The sequence below is a fragment of the Lacerta agilis genome, chromosome 1, assembly GCF_009819535.1.
Source record: "Lacerta agilis isolate rLacAgi1 chromosome 1, rLacAgi1.pri, whole genome shotgun sequence".
Lineage (NCBI taxonomy): Eukaryota > Metazoa > Chordata > Lepidosauria > Squamata > Lacertidae > Lacerta > Lacerta agilis.
Window position 1 is genome coordinate 64900789 of NC_046312.1, and position 23011 is coordinate 64923799.

Below are 23011 nucleotides of genomic sequence, written 5' to 3' on the forward strand. Positions count from 1 at the left end.
AGCATGGAAAACAAAACAAAACACAGGCATGCATAACCAGTGTGCCCAGAAACAGGCTTATTAAGCTAAGTGCAGCACATTCCTATTAAAAATGGATGGGCAGGGCTTTAAGTGAGAGTCACAAAGAATGAAAATAACCGTGCAGTCTACTCTTTCCAAATAAAATATTAAACGGAGGAAAACCGTAGGTGTTGATGTCACAAAGATCAGTTGTAGTTGGAAACCACAGCGTTATACTTCCAGGTAGTGTCCCAGAGCACTTCAGAGAACTAGGTAATTTAAAGAAACATTGTCTTCCATCCGCAACTGAATACAGTGGTGCCTCGCAAGACGAAATTAATTCGTTCCGCAAGACTCTTCGTCTTGCGGAAATTTCGTCTTGCGAGGCACCTTTTCCCATAGGAACGCATTAAAATTTAATTAATGCGTTCCTATGGGAAAAAAGGTCCGGGGGCCCCTCCCGACCGGCACCGGAGCCAAGCCAAGCCGCGTTTTAAGACTGCAGTGAGCGAACAGCAGCGCTGCTGCTGTTCGCTCGCTTCAGTCTTAAAACACGGCGCCGCGGCTCCGGGAGGGAGGGAGGGGGCCGTGGGATGATGCCCGACATCGGGCATGATGCCACGGCCCCCTCCCGACCGGCACCGGAGCTCCGCGGTGCTGTGTTTTAAGACTGCAGCGATCGCTGCAGTCTTAAAACGCAGCTCCGCGGCTCCGGGAGGGAGGGAGGGGGCCGTGGCATCATGCCCGACATCGGGCATGATGCCACGGCCCCCTCCCGACCGGCACCGGAGCTCCGCGGTGCTGTGTTTTAAGACTGCAGCGATCGCTGCAGTCTTAAAACGCAGCTCCGCGGCTCCGGGAGGGAGGGAGGGGGCCGTGGCATCATGCACGACATCGGGCATGATGCCACGGCCCCCTCCCGACCGGCACCGGAGCTCCGCGGTGCTGTGTTTTAAGACTGCAGCGATCGCTGCAGTCTTAAAACGCAGCTCCGCGGCTCCGGGAGGGAGGGAGGGGGCCGTGGCATCATGCCCGACATCGGGCATGATGCCACGGCCCCCTCCCGACCGGCACCGGAGCTCCGCGGTGCTGTGTTTTAAGACTGCAGCGATCGCTGCAGTCTTAAAACGCAGCTCCGCGGCTCCGGGAGGGAGGGAGGGGGCCGTGGGATGATGCCCGACATCGGGCATGATGCCACGGCCCCCTCCCGACCGGCACCGGAGCTCCGCGGTGCTGTGTTTTAAGACTGCAGCGATCGCTGCAGTCTTAAAACGCAGCTCCGCGGCTCCGGGAGGGAGGGAGGGGGCCGTGGCATCATGCACGACATCGGGCATGATGCCACGGCCCCCTCCCGACCGGCACCGGAGCTCCGCGGTGCTGTGTTTTAAGACTGCAGCGATCGCTGCAGTCTTAAAACGCAGCTCCGCGGCTCCGGGAGGGAGGGAGGGGGCCGTGGGATGATGCCCGACATCGGGCATGATGCCACGGCCCCCTCCCGACCGGCACCGGAGCTCCGCGGTGCTGTGTTTTAAGACTGCAGCAATCGCTGCAGTCTTAAAACGCAGCTCCGCGGCTCCGGGAGGGAGGGAGGGGGCCGTGGCATCATGCACGACATCGGGCATGATGCCACGGCCCCCTCCCGACCGGCACCGGAGCTCCGCGGTGCTGTGTTTTAAGACTGCAGCAATCGCTGCAGTCTTAAAACGCAGCTCCGCGGCTCCGGGAGGGAGGGAGGGGGCCGTGGCATCATGCACGACATCGGGCACGATGCCACGGCCCCCTCCCGACCGGCACCGGAGCTCCGCGCCGCCGAGTTTTAAGACTGCAACGATCGTTGCAGTCTTAAAACGCAGCGGCGGGGCTCCGGGAAGGAGGGAGAGGGCCATGGGATGATGCCCGACATTGGGCACGATCCCACGGCCCCCTCCCGACCGGCACCGGAGCTCCGCGCCGCCGAGTTTTAAGACTGCAACGATCGTTGCAGTCTTAAAACGCAGCGGCGGGGCTCCGGGAAGGAGGGAGAGGGCCGTGGGATCATGCCCGACATCGGGCACGATCCCACGGCCCCCTCCCGACCGGCAGCGGAGCTTACCTTTTCGCTGCGCATGCACAGTCGATCCAGAATGGCGGACGCGGACATCACCCCTCCCGACCAGAGCGAAAAGGTAAGCCAGCTTACAGTGGTACCTCGCCAGACGAATTCGTCTTGCGAAAAACAGGCATAGACGAATTCGTCTTGCGAGTCAACTAAAAACTCGCAAAACCCTTTCGTTTTGCGAGTTTTTCGTCTAGCGAGGCATTCGTCTTGCGGGGTACCACTGTATAATCTTAAGAGGTTAACCGTTTATTTACTTATAATACAGCGAAGGCATCTGCTATATTCTCACACTTCTGACCTGTCCGTTATTCAAAAAGAGTACATCCAATTGGAAGATTTATTCTTCCTTCACTGCAAAGAAGAGACCTCCTGTATTTGGAGGGTAGAGGTACTTTTTTTTGTACAAACGCAGATAAAAACATATGGAAGGTGGTCTCCTTAAAGTGGCACAAGTCACTTCAGGCTTTGAAGTTCAAAACCAACACTCTGAATTACTTTGTGAAGCTGATAGGCAGGCAGAGCAGTTACTGCAGCAAGAGTTTTGCATCATCCCAATACTCCACATGAGAAAGGACCACTATCACATAGAAAACACATTTCAGTAGTTATCACTAGGGGCTGCATAGATGGTAGTTCAACCTTTCCAGATATGGATAGAGGTAGCAGATGTGCTGCAGAAATTCATTCTCATAAATGTTACCTGTTTAAGATTAGGAATTACCGTGGTACCTCGGGTTACGAGCTTAATTCGTTTCGGAGGTCCATTCTTAACCCAAAACCATTCTTAAACTGAGGCACGCTTTTGCTAATGGGGCCTCCTGCTGCTGCCGCTGCACAATTTCCGTTCTCATCCTGGAGCAAAGTTCTCAACCTGAGGTACTACTTCCGGGTTAGTGGAGTTTGTAACCTGAAGTGTTTGTAGCCCGAGACACCACTGTACTCTCAGAGACAATGACAGTCAACTAAGGGTAAGAAAATGTGAACAGCCATGAGTAGCCCACCATTTTCCCAAGTCAAAAGTACACCACTCAGCATTTCAATGCAAACCTATGCTGGGTCTTACCTGCTGTGCACATTGTTCCCCATCATCCTCAATTAAGCCACCACCACTCCCATACATTGTGATTAGGGAGAATGGACTGAAAAATCTAACTGTGCAACTTTGACAGAATTAGGCCTTGTCACCTCATGAAATTAAAATGGTTCAGAACAGGGCCGTCTTAAAGGGATTGGCCGCCCTGGTGCGATGATCCCTCGGCGCACCCGGTGGGCCGCCTCTCCACCCACCTCCCTCCCGCGCTGGCGCCCCTCGGGAGGGGGGGTGGGCGAGCGGGAGATGAGGGGCGTGGTGCTGCAAGCCGGCCGCCCTCCGGAGCCCCAGCTGGAGCGCTGGGAAGGGCGCACAAAGCCCTGCGCCGCTCCAGTGCCACGCTCCTCATCCCCCAAGGGGTGGCCAGCGCGGGAGGGAGGTGTGCGAGCGGGGGATGAGGGGCGTGGCGCTGGAGCGGCGCGTTGCACGCCCTTCCCAGCGCTCCAGCTGGGGCTCCGGAGGGCAGCCGGCTTGCAGCTCGCCCGCCGGTGTGCGAGCGCCCGCCTGCCCATGGGGGCGGGCGCGGGTTGGGGAGGGGGCGCCTGGTATGCCGGCGGGCTCGCTGGGGCGCCCCTGGGGGGCCTGGCACCCTGCGCCACCCAGCCGCTATGACGAGACGGCCCTGGTTCAGAACCATAAGACAGATATGTTTCTTAGACAAGAGTCCCAAGTAACCCATGTTAAAAATTATGTTGAAGGGCTCCTTTAGAATTGTAACTATCCAAAATCATTGTACCCCATCTTCCCACTGACCAAGAAAAAAAAGGGGGGGTTAAAATCATAATTACAAGAGAAAACACTGTTACATGCAAGTTAAGACTATGCCATATCAACGTTTTTTATTTAAAGCCTTAAAATTGAACTGTTGGTTACTATTCATGTAGTCAAATCTTGGAAGTTCGCAAAGATCAAACAGATTTCAGTTGCAGCAACATGATACAGTACAGAAAGTTGATGCATCAGGAAACTGGGATCTCAAGCTATATAAGGCGTGGAGTTCAGTGTGGAGCAGAAGATCCCTTGAGATACAAACCATTTGGAATCTGTCCTGGGTCACAATAAACACTTAGCCAAAGAGAAGAGATGTGAATTTATGTGAACTGGGCTGATTGTACCATTTAGCCCACACGCTCTCTTATGTTTCAGATACTCTTCTCTCTCCACCCCCCCCCCCAGCAAGCTTTACTCAGTATACTATTGTTTGTAAGCAACCAAGAAAATCACTGTTACTGGATGGCATATATATGCTGCATAAAATGTTTTTAAACGTGATTGCCTATTCTAGCAATCATTTCCTCCTCTTTCTGGGATGAGTGTTAGTCTGACAGGCCCAGAATACCCAGAGATCCATTAAAATAAAAACAAAATTAGATGGCAATTAAGTTTTCAAATTAGTATTAATATGTGGTAGTTATTTTTTTTTTTTGAAATATTCCATATATAAAGTTTCAAGATTATGTGAATGTCAGCTCATTTTTCAGTGAAAGAAGCAGCACTGACCTTTCTTCCCTATGCCTCATATTTCTACCAAACCTCTACTGTAATACAGAAAGTAAAATTTGTGTATCTCATCCCATCTAAGGTCCTGCACTGCCTGAATGTGACAAGTAAAGAAAGACCTGTTGTGCACTTCCACCTTAAATAAGTAGTTAAATTGTTGGATGGAACCAACTGAATCCATTTTGTGTTTCATTCAAGCTTAAACACAATGTAGAAAATGAAGACACCAATAAAAAAATGGTTAGGCCTGCATTTTTATGCATGCTTACCTAGAAGGTCCCAGAGGGAGAGAGACTTGAGTACTGAAAGAGACGCTGAGTAAACATGCACAAAATTGCTCGTGTGAGTGATATTCAACATTAGCCATTTTCAGAATACTGAAAATTCCACTTATTCCACTGAAATCAATTGTCTTAAGTAACTTGTCCATTGATTTCAGGCAGTCTACTGTGCATGATTTAGTCAGATTTCACCCTGAAGTACGGTAACCATGCAACATTAAATTTCTTCAATTTAGGGTTTTATATTAGTACTCATTGATACTAGGGGTTTGTGTGACCTTTAGCATATGACTGTAATATGTACAGCATATGCATAGAATCATAATTGCAGCATTGGAAGAGAGCCCAAGAGTTGTCTAGTCCAACCCCCTGCAATGCAGGAATCTCAATTAGATCATACATGACAGGTGGCCATCCAACCCTGGTTAAAAAAAAACTCCAAGGAAGGTGAGTCTACCACTTCTCATGGGAGTCTGTTCCACTGTCAAACTGCTCTTACAGCCAGAAAGTTCTTCCTGATGTTTAGTCGGAATCTCCTTTCTTTTAACTTGAATCCATTGGTTCAAGGTGCTAGCTTCCAGAGCAGGAGAAAACAAACTTGCTCCAAATGACAGCCCTTTAGATATTTGAATATGACTATACATGCAACTTTAGACATTTTGAAATGAGGTTGTGCTACTAATTCCTATTTCAAAGCACAAAATGTTTTAAGTTAAAATTTCTACACAACTTAAACAACTTGATAAATTCAACAAACATCATATTCAGGAATTTGTTTATTTTTGGTTTACAAACAAAGGCACCCAATATTTCTATTTTATAAAAGCTTATGATTTAAATTTTTGTTTTCGGAATCTGTTCCTACAGCAGAAAGCTACATTGCAGGGTAATGTTCTTCTATGGTCCCAAATTTTAAAGTTCTGGCACACCTTCTGAGTGATCCATTTCAGAATGCTCTTCTCTCACTTTAGATTGGATAGTTTCTTCAAGTCAATTAGACTTTTCAGACCAATACCCAAAATTATGAGTCTTGTTTATTTCAATTAACAAGTCTGAAATTACTGAAGTTGCAACATTAGTATGAACACCAAAACTGAAGGAACCTTTACAATCTAGATTTATGTGGAATGCTAGAACATTATTGCGACATAGTTATGTTATTTCTTTGTATGAGAAAACTAGGTAACCATTCATATTAAATGGAAATCCTAGGAACCCAATATGGCAGCCATACTGGAAGTTAAACTAGTGTGGAAAATGAAACAATTCTATCAGTTATTCAGAGATCTTTTAAAGTCGTAGTATGGATCCTGGTACAATTTTCTCAGCTGCATTAGCTTCAGGAGTAAGCAGTAATTTGTTCCATAAAAACAGTACAGTGAGAAAATGAACTTAGCATCTAAGCATCTTACAATTGCCTCTCACCAAGTTCAACCACACACACACACACACACACACACACACATATACACAAATCAAAGTGGCTTGTTGGGTTCCAGGCACCTTGTGCAAAAGTTTACAACGTACTAAAATGCCAAGTAAATATTCAAGTTCAATGAGAAAGAATTAGGGGAGCAGCTGTAGCAGATACAGTAGGAATATTGCACCTAACTGTAAAACCTTAAATCACTAAATCCACAATTTATTGTATTCCAACACTGTAACACCAGATTCACACACTTCTTAATAGTGTGGACTTTGACTATGTAACATTTTGTATCCCTGGAAAATTATACACAGGTCTTTTTAAAAAAACAACTGTACATTAAAGTACTTAATAAGATAAAATATTTAAACTTCAACAAGGAAGCTCTCTCTCCAAAAATCAGATGCACATTTGCATGAAAGAAGTTATATTTCCACAGCAGCAAGACATGCTCTATATGTGGAATTATAAGTATAGGATGCATGTGCTTCGCATAACTCCTATGGTTCATTCAGAATTCATTCACAATTTACTTAGGCATATTAATTTTAAAAAACCCAGATATAATAGAAGTTAATTGGTTGCCACCACACAGGTATGGTAGATTATATCAAATGAAAAGAATGTTAATGATAGCAGAGAATTTTATGTAACTATGTTTTACAGAATAAGATTTTACTATATGTACTTAATTAAATCTTAGAGTAAGGACTGTTGTAAATGCATTTTTCCTGGTAAAGCAACATGCAGAAAAATACATTTAACCTAGTACCTATTCAGTTATTTTTATTTTCTTCATTTCTATTTTCACCATTCCCCCAAACTGTGCTGAGTTTTATTTAGCATAAATATCAATTTCACCCCTTCAGAAGTAGTGCTTGATAATTTAAGTTTAAAATTCTGTATGTAATTTAAGAAATGTGGCATTTTGTAAACAGATTTATGTTCTAAATCACTGAAGAAAATTTCAAAGTTCCTGATTTCTTCTGCAATAAAAGGAAAATACTAGTGACTTGTAATGATGTGGTTTCCTTCTGTGCAACTTCCAAGGGATAAATTCACCTCTTTCCTTGGCCATACAAACAGTTCTAAGCCACAAGTCAGAAAAACATGCAGAGAAAAATGCTGTGTACCAGCTGCAGTTTTCCCCTTGAAGGATCCCTGCTTTTTCAAGTCAAGGGACTGGAAAGGAGGAGAAAAGAATAAAAGACTAACAAATGCCCAACTCACAATCATTTACAAAGATACCTCTCTCATAAGAATAACCAGACAAACCAGTTGCAATTTTAAAGTCTCAAATAAATAGCTCTACCATCTAAGCCAATAATTTGTTCACCTTAACTAAACACGCTTATTTGCAATAAAAATTAAGTTTACTATGTTAAGGCAGATTTTAATTTCAATGCATTCCAGAATTGCACAGTTACACTGGTCAGTGGCCTAAAGTTCTTCCTCATACAGAGATATTAAATTCATTTGGATATTTAACCTACATATTTGCCTAATGACAGATTGATCCAGTACCAGCCATATGATCTTCACAGAAATACACAATTAAGCATCACGTGTACTGTATTTCACAATCCAGATCTAATATTTCATGTTTTTACAAAAGACGAGATGAGTAGGTACATTTTAGGGCTTTATGCCATTAGACCACCATATGCATAGATGTCCTAATTCTAGAATTGCCATCTTTAATATCTCATAGTGCTGGATGCTCTGAAGTAAGAGAGAAACTTGTAACAGAGGCTAACGACAAAATACCAGATGTTTCTTGCCATTTGTGATCTTGCAATGAAAATACGCCAGATGAGGATCACAAGCACTGTATTGAAGCCATAACGAATGTTCCTTAGCCTAGGAAAAAAAGATGTGAAAAACAGGCTGACCCACAAGTAAAGTTAACAACTGTAAGATGAATTGGCACTTGATGCCCTCCCCTGTTGACTAGTTTAACAATACAGTCCACAACAGGTTTGGTTATAAACTGAGAAGCCTAACAATCAGCTACTTGTATAAAGTATGCATTACACAATAAGCCAGCCTTTGCCAACCTGGTGCCCTCCAGATCTTTAGGTCATGCTGGCTGGAGCTGATGGAAGCTTGGAGTCTTAAAAATCTGAAGAGCATCACATTGCCTACTCCTGCAATAAGCTGCATCTTTTACCAGTAGATGTTGTCTTTCATGTTTGTCATAGAAGTCCCTATAGATAACCCAACCAGTAATATTTTCAGCTAAGAAATGCCTGGCTCTAGTTTGCAAACTGGAGAGAAAATATCAGGAATTCCCCCAGAATTCCTTACCCGCCAATCCAGGAGTGGTTTCTAGAAGACAGGTACATAACTTACAAGTGTTGTGAGAAAGGAAGAGCAGTTCTCCTTTCTTCACTGCATACCAATGCAATCTCAGAGCACAAATCCAAGCCTCAAATTATTCTTCACTACAGTAAAACTAAAAGTAGCTAGGATATTTGTGGCCAGATTGATCATGCTTTTGGAAGCTGTTGTGAAGACAAACAGTGGCAAATGTGTTTTTTCAGTTGTAGTAGACATTCCTTGGTTAATGCCTATATGGTTTGGAAGCTAGACAACATAAAATGGAGTAAACATCCTAGTATATGTTATCTTTCTAGACCACAGATCTGGGTTTGATCAAATCCTGGGATAAGTTCAGAAACAACTTACCTAGGATTTTGAGAGAGGCAGCCTCAGAACTGGTAGAGCCTGCCACTGCTGACACCAAGAAAAAGGAAAGATGGCACCTCTGTGCAATGACCAAAAATTGCAGCAACTGTGCGTCCAACTAACACAGTTGTGAAACATGGCAATTATACACAGACTGGGTGCTATGGTTGTAAGGTCTAACAGTTAATGATAATTACTGAAGAATAAATGTGTAATAATCATGACTTGTCAACTTCCTGTAACAACAAATCCTACAGTATTAAGCCAAACTTCACAAATGAAATGTAACTTTTAATTCTTAAATCAAGAGCACAACAGATTAAACTGTTTCATAGCTAACATCATGTAAGAATGTATGTGCACAATACATTCATGATTTCCAGTCCTAAGTAGAGTCCAGTTTTAAGAACTCCTGGGCCAAACCCAGATTTCTAGAGACTCCTTGTAACAAAACTTGTCAGTAAACCAGCTGAGATGGTAAGCCTTCCCCTGTTAAACCCTGCTCATACATGTTGCAAAATTCTTAACCTAGCTGCTCACCTACATACAAAAGCCATGTTATAGCACTGTAATTTATTTCATATCACAATAGAGCATATGGGCAACTCCAGATTTTCTGTGGTGGCAACCTTTTATGTTAAGCTACCTAATATTACTACAACTTTCCCCCCAGTAAAATTTAATTAGGAAAAGCAACAAGAATGGTGGCATAATCAAGGAGATTAAATTTTCCATTTGTACAGGTTTATGTACCTTACATTGTGTGATATTTTGACTTCTATGACTTCACAGCAGCTATAGTGTTAAACTTAAAAAGGAAAATTATCAGTAAACTTTTTACTTGCAAATGGTGTCACACTTAACACCTTCCCTCAGGTATTATATCTGCATGACATTATTTGATCCGAAAACCAGAGGGATGCAGCATTACCCTCCGCTGCATCAGACATTAAAAGAGGAGTAAGGTTTCAATTGGCATTACCTTCTAAAAAGTAAAGAATAACGGTTGAGGGGCAGAACCTGAAATCATGCTACTGTATAGTGAATTTCCGATCAGCACAAGCACCACAGCTTGCCAAGCAGAACAATCTCCTCTCTCATGTGATGTTATGGAGGCTCTCCTGACACCTGCCCCCACAAGTCAAATTATTTAGGGAGTATACTAGAAGAAGGAAGAGCTTGCACTGATTGGACTTGTTAGGTAAATCCCACCCATACACTATACATACTTATTCAAGTGTTTCCGAGCTGCTGGGAGACCAGACATTTCCTCGTTCAATACATATCTCTTCGTTCCCATGCAGTAATTTTCCATATATTCTGCCCAGTGTAATTGCCGAACATCAAAATTAAAGGTCTGTTACAAAAAGAACGAACAGTATTATGTCAAACTTCACAAATGAAAGAAATGTAACTTTATTCTTAAGTCAAGAGCACAACAGATGAAACTGTTTCATAGTTAATCAGCAACGCTGGGCAGAGGGATGCTGTGCTGCTCTGCAGCCACCAAAACCTACCATACCTGGGTTGCTTCTCCGCCAGTGGTGGAAGCAGCGGGGCAGGCGGGGGCCCCATCACTTTCATTTCCACTGCCTGAGGTGGCTGCTTCACCCTGCCTCACTGGTGGGTCGGATCTGCTGAACTACAACTCCCATCATTCCCAGTTGCTATGCTTGTTGGAATTTATGGAAATTGGAATCCAACAACATATGGAATACACCATGATGGCTATCCCTGGTCTACAGAAACCAATATTTACATCATTTCACATCCAAAGGTGCTCCTCACTATAACTCTACAAACTGTTAATCAAGAGACATACAGAATCAACCTGAAAGGATGACACACAGCCCACTTCAAGCTAATTGGGGCATTTAAATTCCCCCCTGTAAAATGGTTTGTAGAGTTATAGTGGAGAGCACCTTTGGATGTGAAATGATGTAAATATTGGTGCCTGTAGACCAGGGGTAGCCATCATAAGCCGGAATGGACTGTGTGCTGAGGCAAGTAGGGGGAGGGGTTAAATGGACATAGCTGATATTAGTTCTACCTCAGAGTAGGCAATAAAGGGGTGGTCCCTGTAGCCAGTCCTACATTGTAAGGTTGGAGAATGCATAGCCATTGTCACAATGAGCTTCTCTGTGATTTATGGGTGAATTATGAGTGGAAGGGTAAAGAATCACAACCAAACCACACTGTGTTATTGAAGGAACCCCAAAGTAAGGTGGTGCCAGCAGAGAAAGAATACTGGTAAAGGGCTAGGGCACAGGACTGTGGACAATCACAGCACCCTAGCTCAGTGGCAGAGCACCTGCCTTGCATGCAGAAGGTCTAAATTCAATCCTTTAGAGATTCTATATCTGGTTAGAACTCATTGAGGCACTAGTTTCAAGTTATGCTTGCTTTTGTCAACACATAACAAGACTTAAAATAGGCACACATAGTCTTAAAACCTTGTTACTGAATGTATTATCTTAATCCATAATCACAAATCGCTGCATATGAGCTGTTTAGTCCTAGTTTATGTTAACAAACTGAACAGAAATTAGTCTCATAGCCTACCTATTGTTCCCAAGCAGATTTAAGCTATTGAGCTATCTTGACATTAACCCTTTAATCCAAGATTAAAATGATTCAGTATTAGATACCTGCATAGAGTTTGACAGTCTACATAATTTCAAAAAATAAAAATCTAGCTTCAACAATTGATCTCAATTTCAGATATTTAAAGATCATTCAAACTCATTTGGATTAGTTGCATGTATCAGGAATGCTAGTGCAGACAAGGTGTCTAGGATTGTAAATTAGTTTTTATAAAAGTTAAAGCAAAGAAAGGAACCAAGCACATGATTATACTATAGCTTGATTTTCTCATATTTTCCCTGTCAGCTTTTCTTTCTTTGAAAAGCTTTATATGTCAATAGTACAGTGAGTAAGCCAATGCTAAGACAAAAACAAATGTAACTTGCCTTTTTGTCTTCAGGACTCAGCTGGCTCATGAGCATATTGACGTTATCTGTGTTCCACTCCCAAGAATTACTGGTGAAATACTCTAGCAACATCATAGCCTTGTGAAGACGTGTTATTGTTTTCATCATCCTACAGTTCAGGGAAAGATGTTATTCAAGAAAATGACATTTGAAAAACTTACATGTTTAAACTCAGATCCTCTAATTGTCTCCCAACCCTAAAGCACCCAAGTAAATTTAACATAACTAGAATATTTCTGCATTGCATTTTAATAAATATTTTAAGGAAAATTATGAACTACATGATTAGACAGTATATTGAAAACTAGATTATATAGAGATTTAATATGAAGTAGATAGAGTTAAAGAAGAAGATAAATATTATCTAGTAGTTTTCATTGCCGAGTCAAGAGGGGAAACACTGGATTCAAAAATTTATCTGTAACTTTCTGGCTTCACCAAAGCTTAGCCTCAATCTACGAAGAACAAACTCTAGAGACAGATGTCCTTTCTCTATTTCTCCACTGCTCCCAGAAAACTATTTCTGTGGCTAGCATCAAAGGGCAGCTGCCCTGCATAAGAAAGTGCCCCCAACTATAATTCTCACACAAATCAGATGTCAGGTATTTATCTGAGAATCAACACACCAGATGCCTGCTCCCATTATTCCAGAGGCCAATAAGGAAAGAGATAGAAGGGCCTTCATTACAAAACAATTCTCCTTTCCAATATCATCACAGGTTACACCAAATGATGCAATGCAGAATGCCAGTTCAGATGTAAGGGTTTACTACATAATATGCAGAAATATTCTATCCATGTTCATTGCCTACCTGGGGCAACAATCAATAACTTGTCTGAATACAGTGCATTCTATTATTAGGATCAACATGGAAAGCAGCTTTTCTATTAAAAAAAAATATGTTTATGTATAAATTTGAATCCAGGAAACTGAATATTCATTTTTAATACATTTTTGTACATTTGTAGGGAATATTAAGTTCTGGTGCATATTGTCTTCCTACAACAACTTATTCCACTGGCACCGGCTAGCTACAGCCAAGAGCATACAGTGATTCTACACATACATTTCCAGCCTAATCCTTACAATGGAAGGCACTGATGATAGAGCAAAGAAGATGAAAAGGGGAAGGGGAAGAGAAAATAAAATCAGCATCTGTATGAAACAGCTTTGTGAAAGTCTGTGGTTGTTTGCCTATACTGAACAGGATGGTCAAATTCTACTGTGTGTAAAATGTTTTATAATTTAAATAAAGGAAATATGTTTGGGGGAAAGCTATTTAACAGAAAGACCTACCAGAAAAGCAATACAAGACAATGAAACTATACAAAACTTTTTCCTATTAGGATTTTTTATATATATACATTTCTTCTAAGGACCTAAAATGTGTCTGAACTACATCAAGGGAACTTGCGCATCTCACCCATATTATGAAAAGCTTAGCCAGAGCTCTTCTTTCCAAACATTCATAAGCACAAAATTCAGAAGAACAGAAAAATACTGACTATAAAGATTTTTAGCAGTAAGGAAAAAATGCATTAAATTCAAGTACACTTGAAGTTAAGGACACAAGCTTGCTAAGAGTGACTATTTTACTTTCTAGATGAACAATTTTGAGTTTCAATTCCCTGGGCGACATACAATGGGGCTTTTCACCAGAAGAATTGATTTCTTCTGGCATGACAGGAGTTCCTCTTCCCCTCCCTGAACTGCCTCAAAATCTGCTCTGGAGGGCTATGAGTCACTGAACCAGAGTTGGAGAGGAGGAAAGAGAAAGTCTGCTCAGAGACTCCGCTCTCCTCCCCTGACTACACTTTCAAGGCACTCCACAAAAGGAAGTAAGTGGTAATATTGGTACTTTTTGCTATGAAATAAATGTTACTGATTTAAGCTAACCACAACTGTGGCTGCTGTACCAAATACCCCCCTCTCCCCCACACACATGCTGCTGCACCAGTGAGAGGTTAAGCAGTATAACTGCTGTGCCAATGTAGTATCACATACTATGGTACTATATTGCACCAGCCTGTCACCAATCATGCTGTGATTTTAACCTAAGAACCCAGTTGGATCAGACGAAAGACTCATCCAGTCAAGTGTCCTGCTCTTACTGTGTCAACCAAATGCCTATAAAAAGCTGACAAGCATGATATGAGTGTAGTATCACACTCCTGTTTGTGATCCCAGCATACGGCCTCCAATATCCTCCACCCATTTGTCTGATCTACTTTTAAGCTGTTCAAATTGATGGTGATCATTCCATCTTTGGTAGTGAAACCCAGTTTATAACTACAGGTATGTGCTGTCTGAAGCACTTCATTTTCTCTGTACTGAATCTCAAACCATCCAGCTTCAATGGATGAATGCAGCTTCTAGTATTAAGCAGGGGGGCATATATGTGGGCCAGATTCAACCAAAGACTTTTGCTAGGGCAACAGCACTTCCCCTCCTTGCTCCTACAGGGGTTGGGAGAACCCCCAGAACAGCACAGAAGAGATGACGAGGGGGGAACCTACCATCTGGCAGGCTGAAATGATTTCACTGACACGACGATTGCCATAGCGCTATGTTGAATTCCTCCCTTAATCTTTAGCTTTTTGTTTAGAATGCTTTCACCGGTTAATTTTCATAGGAAATGATCTAATAAACCCACTGTTTTTAAAAAGCCTATATTGAGAAACACCTTTGTGTGTTGCAGAGTATTCTAATGTGTGCTGTTTGTCAACACAGAATGCTAGCTAGGTCTTTTACTGCCATTCTGAAGATTCCCTAAAATACGTTCAACATTTTCTCTTCAACCACAGGTGTAAAATCAGGAGTGGTAGGCAAACTGTTTCTATTGACCTTTTCCTATCATTACTGAACTAATGAGATACTGAGCAGTGTTAATCTCATGAGGAATTCCATGATGGTCTGGAAAAGTAATAAAAAAACAGTACAAAGCTATGCATATCTAGCCAGAAGTAAGTCCCACTGAGTTCAATGAGCTTTACTCCCAGGTTATTTGTATAGCAGCTGCAGATGCCCTGTGGTTTCCAGATGTTGTTGGACTCAATCTCCCATCAGCCCCCGTCAGCCTGGCCAATGCCCATCCATATTGTAAAGGATTGAAGCCTGAAGTCTTGTACATAGATAAGAATGTTGTTCTACATACGTACATAAATACATACATAAAATTTAGGTAACTGACAAGAATGTTAAAGTTCTTCCAAAACCAATAGAGCAAATTCCCCTGCATCAGGGCAACAGAGCAGAAGCTCCATGCCTTTATGTGTAGCAAGTCTACTTTGATGGACCTGAGAAGCTGGTATTGGCAGCTGAGAGAATGGCATAAGGTCACCAAATTCCAAAGATGTAGGCGTAATACTTGCCCATGCTTCCACAATAGCCATCAAGACAATACCACAAGCAATAAAGCATAACAAGCATTATTTCTGTGCATGAACTAACGTTTGGTAAAATATCTTGATGCTGTCACAGAACATGGACAAGTTTTATGCTGGAGCTTCTAAAGTCAATAGAGGACATACCAAAATATGCATTTTTTTTAAGTAGTAGTATTGCAAATGCTAATTTAACTTTGAAAAGAACAGAACTTGACAGTTGCTCTGTTCCCTCAGATCTCAGTGGTGGTTGTTGTGCAGTTTGAACATCCATTCTGCAAAAGAAAGCTTGAAAATCGTGCCATTTTAAAACTTTAAAATAGGAAGAATAAAACTATGCAATTTTGACGAGTTAAAGTAAACTTTTTGCTTACTTAAAAAAGGTAGCCAGAAGAATTATAAGCCGAATGTCAGTGAGATAAAATGTGTTAAGTGACTTGTATCATCCATTAAAAACAACACAAGTGCACCATGATTGTCATCTATATTTATACAGATGACAATATATACATATATATTTATATATTTATTTATCTCTTACATCTCCTTGCCCTCCCATTCCATTTCAGCTTATAATTTCAATAACAGTGCTAGAGTGGAATTATTCAGAAGACTTAGAAAATGACTGGGATTGTTAGATTCATTATAAGAAAATGAACTTCAAACAATCACTAAGGCCTAAGAAACATCCAGCTCTTTTACTGTTATTGTTGATGCTTCTATTAGTAAATTTACAGAAGAAGCTCATGCCATTGATCTACACCGCCAAAAAGCTTCCATCACCTTTCCAGCAAAGTATTAGCCCTTTCCTTCTTACCACGGTTTCTGACCTGTCAACCTTAGAACAACATCGTATAACAACGCAGGAAGTATGTGACCGACTGTAGTCCAATAATGATGTTTAAGGGGGTTGGAATGGAGTTTAACATGGGGACGCCTTATTGCTTGTTCTAAAGGATTCCTCTTGAATGTCAAATTTATGTAACTCTCTGTAGGAAAAATAAGGGTCACAATGTTTTGAGCAGCTCTTGTTCAAAGAATGAACCCACAGTTAGGTAGCAAATTCAACAGCCTTAGACATCTTGATGGTTTAGCTACTTAGCACATTATCCATACTACACCATTTTCATGGCCTGAAGTCAAATATCTCTGTGGATTTAGTCGCCCATTCAATCAAAATAACAAATAACATGTTAATGTGTTAATCGTGTAAACATGGGTTTGTCATGAGGAACAGAAGACAGAGCTAGTCACCATTACCTTGGGCTTCTTCCTGTAATCCTGAGGTAGATATCATACAGGAATGCTGGGGCCTTATGGCTTACAGCAATCCAGTAGTGATATAAAAGGTGATTGGAGGTTAGATTTACATTGGGCCGTCTGAAGGCCTGTTCGAGAGGGTTCCTCTTGAAAGTGGATATTACATGGTATTCTAAGAAAGAAAAGTTGTGTAACAGCTTTGATAATAACCATTTAAATGTAATGGACTTCCATGGACATAACATACAAGTACTATTCTCAATGAATTAAAGCACATCTTTCATACACATCTTTCACTAATTAGCAATGTTCAGCATTCATTCGGTTCAACTGTCAAGCCTAAGTAGTCTCTCTCACTGGAATTCTTTTGGTGGTTTTAAGTGCTCCACTGACTGCAGCTTCCTTTCCTGTTCTGTGCTCTCTCTGTTCCTCTTTCCTACTTAATTATTAACCTTGTGTTTGTAAATAATTGCAAATAGAGCTCCACTGGCTGACACTATGCTATGACCTATGTATCACACAACAATTTGTAAGTTGCATTACAGATTAACCCAACATTTTTAATTAGCTCAGGTATCACACACATCTGAATTAAATTAAAGAATTGTTCATTAAGGTTTATTTTGGTTTCTCAGACTGAAGGCCTGAATCTGTAATTTTGTACTGTCTTAACCCAACTTTCAGTGAAACTAAAGAAGTGTTCTTACAGTAAAAAGGAAATCCTCCAGAAGAGGAGGAAGATTTATGCACTGCTTTTGACATTTTGACTAGACAGAAAAAAGATGGTAAAGAATAATGTTAAGATTATATGCAGGCAAATTGCCTGGGAAGAGATGCTTTAAAAATAATAATCCAGAGATTTAAAACTTTTAACAAATTATGTTAGTATGGTTAGAAATTGGAAAATAACTTAGGCCTATGTAACTGCTTTTTTAATATATCACTGATTCCTCAAAACTCAGCAAATCCCATTTTCTCATGGGCTGCAAGTCAGATATACTAGTTTTACCCACCCACCCCTATCCATCACCTGCTGCTACTCAAGATTTAGCCTTGGAACATTTTTTTCTCCTTATAGCTTATCTTTCCCATATTTTACCTATTTAAGTAATGCTCATTGCTTTTGTTTTAACATTTTTGTGTAAGCCATTTTATGAGGTTTACTTGAAAAGCTATAAAGTGGTACCTTGGTTCTCCAATGGCTTGGCTCCCAAACGGCTTGGCTCCTGAACGCCGCAAACCCAGAAGTAAGTGTTCTGGTTTGCGAATATTTTTTGGAAGCCAAATGCCCGATGTGGCTTCTGCCTGACTGCAGGAAGCTCCTGCAGCCAATCGGAAGCCATGGCTTGATTTTCAAATGGTTTCGGGAGTCAAACGGACTTCCAGAATTGTGTTCGAGAACCAAGGTACCACTGTACATATAAGGCCTGCAAACTCCACACTGGTGCAGAATTGCAACTCTTGGCCCTCTGCCCTTTAAGAATCATTATAATGTGCTTTGCTCTGATGTTATAACTCTGATCAAAGTACTGCTATCAATTGTAGCCCCATACTTGAGTAAAACCAGGTGTGTATATACACTGTGCTAAAAAAATGTAGGAGCTGGGCACTGGTGCAGTTCAATTTGGTAGAAAAATTGAAATATGTGGGCTGAATAAGTTATGAAAATCTGCTTAATGTTTACATTGTTTTGAGTTATTTATTTTATATTTTTCGCAATTTGTTCTAGAATCATGGTTAAAGCTAAAGGAGTTCTACAGACTACTGAGGCTCTGCCCTCAAACCATTGGTAAATCTCATTCAATCACCATTCTGCCCTCTGTGATTTCAGCAGCTATTACCCTCACACTGAAACCCTGCTTTGAAGCTGTTTAAGGGTTACATGTTCTCTCTGAAAACTTCTGCATTTCTGTGGAACCACAGCATACACACACACACATACACATACACACATACACATACACATACACACACACACACACACACACACACACACCACTAAGTAATGCCTCTTTTATACTATATTGTATTTTTATTACTTTTGTAACACTTTAAAAATTAGACAAATATATATATTTGAAATATTTGGTACACATTGCTCTAACACTGCATGCATACACTAAAATCCTGTGTCACACAATGTATTTTCAAGCATAGGGGAGAGGGGGGTACATTTCAACATGGGGCACCTTTCAACAACTGGAATATCTGACTTCTAATACTGCACAATGATTGGCCAATATGCCAGCCAATAAGCTTTTAGTATGAGTAACTGCTGACATTTAGTTTTCAGCCATTTCTTTTTACAACTGTTGTGTTACTCAGTTGATCATGTTCTAACACCCCAAAAGTGAAAAGGAAACTTTGATTTTGAAACAGTTAATCAACTAGTAATGTTTTAATCAGGTAAGTTATATTTATTCACCTAATAGTTTATTTAATTATGCTTCTAAATACACTATCAATAAGTCACAAGTATTTTTCTAAAATGGTTGACAATACTTTAACCAAAATGGCTGCACCAGGGGCAGATTTCAACAGAGCTTAGGGGGGTACATTTCAACTGTGTTGAAAGGTGCCCCTTACCATTTTTCAGTTAAGTAATTATGAAAATTGACTTGTAATTTTTTAGATCAACACCTAGCTTGGATTAAAAAATTTCAGGATAATTTTAGGCTACAGGTTATGGCTACATGAAGCATGATAAGCCTAGGCCTATAACAGTCTATAGTAGGACTATTAGGCCTAATCAGGGTTGTTACATTTAAAACACTCAACTTCATTTTGTTAGGCCTACTGTTGCTTTAAATAGAATTTATAAACAAAGAACTCATTAGAAGCATCAATAAAATATTTTTTCCTCTTAAAATTTTAATAATCACTTAAAATATTCAAGACAATTTATTATTTGTTTTTGAATTTAAAAAAATAAAATATAAATTTAGGAGATTTGAAAAGTTTAAGATGTTACTTTTCATACAGTTTAAGACATGTATTTTAATATTAAGATCCTAATAAATAAAATGCTTAGCCCCATTATTTTGGCTCTTTCAGATTATGTCAGGGAATTGTCCCCGCTGCAGCGCAAGGTGGTGGAAGGGCTCTCCAGATGCTACAGAGAGCCCCAGTCCCACCTTGCCAGCAGCTCCTCCTCTGGTAGCGAGAGGAGCGGCGAGACATCCAGCAAAGAGGGGGAGAGTTCATAGGGGAAAGGGGGTAGAGGCTCTGGGGGTGCAAGAGAGTCCCAGCACTCCCACAGTCCCGAGGGCGATACAGGGGGAACGCAATTTCCGTCGCCCCACAGACATCATGGGGTGAAAAGAAAGGATGGAAGGCGAGGTTTTCGTATTCCGAAACTCTTTTGTTGGGGTCAGAACCGGAAGGGGCCATTCCCGGATTCTGACACCGCTTGATACAGACATGAACTTTTTAGCTCTGCACTGTACATAGTTTGCACAATAAAATCTTTAAAGGAAACAGCGGAGTTCTGGCTGCTTACTCAAGAGCAACTAACTGAGAACCTTACAGCAATCCAGGAATCACTGCAATTATATAATAATAACTATGTTACTTTGTGAATGAAGTTTATTTTGGTAAAATGTATGAAATTAGATTTTTTTTCTATTGTTGAAATGTACCCCACCTCCCGTTGATAACTGCCCCCCGGGAGGGGCAGATTTCAACAAAGTACATGCTTCATTAAAAATGTAAAATTTGGTATTTTGCCTTTGTCTAGAAACTACGGCAAAAATTGAGAGGATACCTCAAGTATGAATTTAGTTAATGGTACTTAGAACTTTAGTTTTTAAAGCAGTATTACTTCACAAATAATTCTTAAGTAAAAATTGTTGAAAGGTGCCCCCCTCTCCCCTACATAGCAAAACAATCCTCTCCCCTATGAACTTAATGGTTCTAGCAGTCTAGAAGGACAAGTATCTATGGAGAGAGCAAATTTATTTGAAAAGCTGCTCCCAATCAGAAAGCAGGGACAAATCAATGCTTGGTCCTTTAAAATTAATTCTTATCTTTTTTTAGTGAATCTTCATGCATGGCTTTCTAAAGGTTCACCAGTAAGTTAATTTATTAAACTGCAGAGGAAAAAAATAAGGCATACCAACTTCACCCCAATGGAAGGGATTGGTGCCACCCGTAGTACAGTTGTATACCATAATATTTCTTGGTCTGAAAAACAAAAAATAGTTAAGATTTTTTGTATATTATCATTCATCTTAAGACAAAAGAATAGTTCACATAATAAAAAGCAAAAAAGGTAAAAATAGCTAACCAATACCACAGCAAATAATAATATGAATAAGAAGCCAAGCATTAAAAAAAAAAACTTTGTAGTTAGCATTTATAAACTGATTCAGTTAATTACTCAACACCAATCCTGGCCCAACTGTACTGGCTGCCAATTGGTTTCCGGGCCCAAGTCACAATGTTGGTTTTTACCTATAAAGCCTTGAAACAGCTTGGGATCACAATACCTCACAGACCACCTCTCTCCATATGAACTGACCTGCACCCTGCACTCATCATCTAAGGCCCTTCTTTCTTTGTGTGCACCTTCTGTGAGAGCTTGGAAAGGTAGCAACACAAAAATGGAATTTTTATGTGTTGTCTCCCTGCTTGTGGAATGCTCTCCCTATCTATAGGCACCAGGCAAAAACATTCCAGGCCTTTAGCTAATTGAACAATCCGTGACATTTTAAATGGGGGGGGGCATTTTTGTTTCTGTTTGTTACTTTGTTCCTATGTTATGCATTTTTGCTTTTTAATATTTTATTTTTATTGGATTTTATTGCGCTAGACAAAGGCCATGGCAACATCCAAAGGAGGAAAAGGGATGGGGGTGGGACAGCAGTTGCTACATATGCAGTAAAACCATGGTCAAATTCACCAAAATTTCTTATTAAACAGAATAAAAAGTAATTCTCAAATAAAATGTGCAAATTAATCTCAGAGTACCCACTGTGATTGACCACTAGCCCATCCAGTTCTTTCTTCCTAATCTTCCTAGCTGCTAAGGCAAAGAGGGCAACCCAACACATTGCCCTGATGGGATGTAAATTGTCCTTCCCTGGTCACCAGATCAACCACTTGATGAATGAAACACCTGTGTGCACACAGGCATTCATGCAAACGACTGTTTGGATAATAAAATAATAAAAGTAGGAGACAGACTGGAAATACTTTTACTATATTTCTAAGAACAGCTTTGGACCTGCCAGAGGAGTGGGAAGAGGAAGCACAGAGGATGTGTTTCTTTGCCATCTTCGGAAAAGAAACATGTAGTGAGGAAGTCCAAGTCAAATTGCTTCCTCGTTTCTTCTCTAGAACTTATGGAATTGTTCAAAGTAATCAGTATTGGGGCATAGAAGCATCACTTAGGAGAGTATTTGGGTATAATGCTGCCACTCAAAACTTTCACATTTAACTGAGGGCAAGGAGTTCACAAAGCTCCCAAGGACTGTCCGCTAGGATACTGAAGAGAAGCAATGGGAACTAAACTGCCACGAGTCAACAGCTGAAGAGAAGTGGAGTCAGTAATCGGGGTAGGTAGACTGTTGCAACACCATCATCCCCCAGAAAATTAACAACTCATTCCCTCTTATCTATGGATACAGATGAGTTTATCCCAAATATGGTTTAAACTGAAACAAATACAGTGGTGCCCCGCTAGACGAATGCCTCGCTAGATGAATGCCTCGCTAGACGAAAGGCATTCGCTAGTGGAAGGCTGCCCCGCAAGACGAATTTGTCAATGGGGCTGCCTCGCAAGACGGAAAAAACCGCTATTTGCATTGGTGCTTCACTAAACGAAAAAATCGCTAGACGAAGATACTCGCAGAACGAATTATTTTCGTCTAGCGAGGCACCACTGTAATGTGTAGTTAGTGCAGCTAGAGTGATGCAGTCCCTATACACAGGTGTCTGAACTACTGCAGAGGTCTCTGGGGTTCTGTCACTTTACATGCGGAGAGACACCAGCAAGATCTGAAGTGGGGTGAAGTTGTGCTCAGTACAGGTTGCCTCCAAAGCTGCTTGCACTGCTCTCTTTGTGAAGCAAAAGCATGCCAGAGAAGTCCTAGCAACAATGCAGGGGCTTCTCAGGGGGAAAAAACTGTGCAATCTGCCGTTGTTTGAAGCTTGTCCGGAACACCCCTTGAGTTGTATGCCTCTGGGCCCTGTACTAAATTTGGGGCACAAGACAGTTGCAATGGTAATGAAAGCAGTAAGAGTTCCTTGTGGCTATAGAAACAGAAATCACAATCACAAATTGATGTAGCAGTG

At 41.2% G+C, this 23011-nt stretch overlaps 1 protein-coding gene across 6 annotated transcripts in view; it reads right to left on the reverse strand.

Annotated features, from left to right (window-relative positions):
- Positions 1 to 5727: 5727 nt before the first annotated feature.
- FAR1 (fatty acyl-CoA reductase 1) overlaps positions 5728 to 23011 on the reverse strand; it is a 43850-nt gene continuing 26566 nt past the window's right edge. For 3 of the 6 annotated variants that reach the window (XM_033152056.1, XM_033152046.1, XM_033152072.1), the window contains 5 exons: positions 20832 to 20899; positions 16718 to 16889; positions 12053 to 12182; positions 10313 to 10440; positions 5728 to 8255 (listed from right to left, as the gene is read on the reverse strand). In XM_033152056.1, coding sequence (XP_033007947.1) covers positions 8093 to 8255; positions 10313 to 10440; positions 12053 to 12182; positions 16718 to 16889; positions 20832 to 20899 — 661 coding nt within the window. In that variant the 3' untranslated portion in view covers positions 5728 to 8092. Of the gene's footprint in view, positions 8256 to 10312; positions 10441 to 12052; positions 12183 to 16274; positions 16447 to 16717; positions 16890 to 20831; positions 20900 to 23011 lie in introns of those variants that run through there. The other 3 variants (XM_033152064.1, XM_033152080.1, XR_004426836.1) reach the window with 2 other exon arrangements.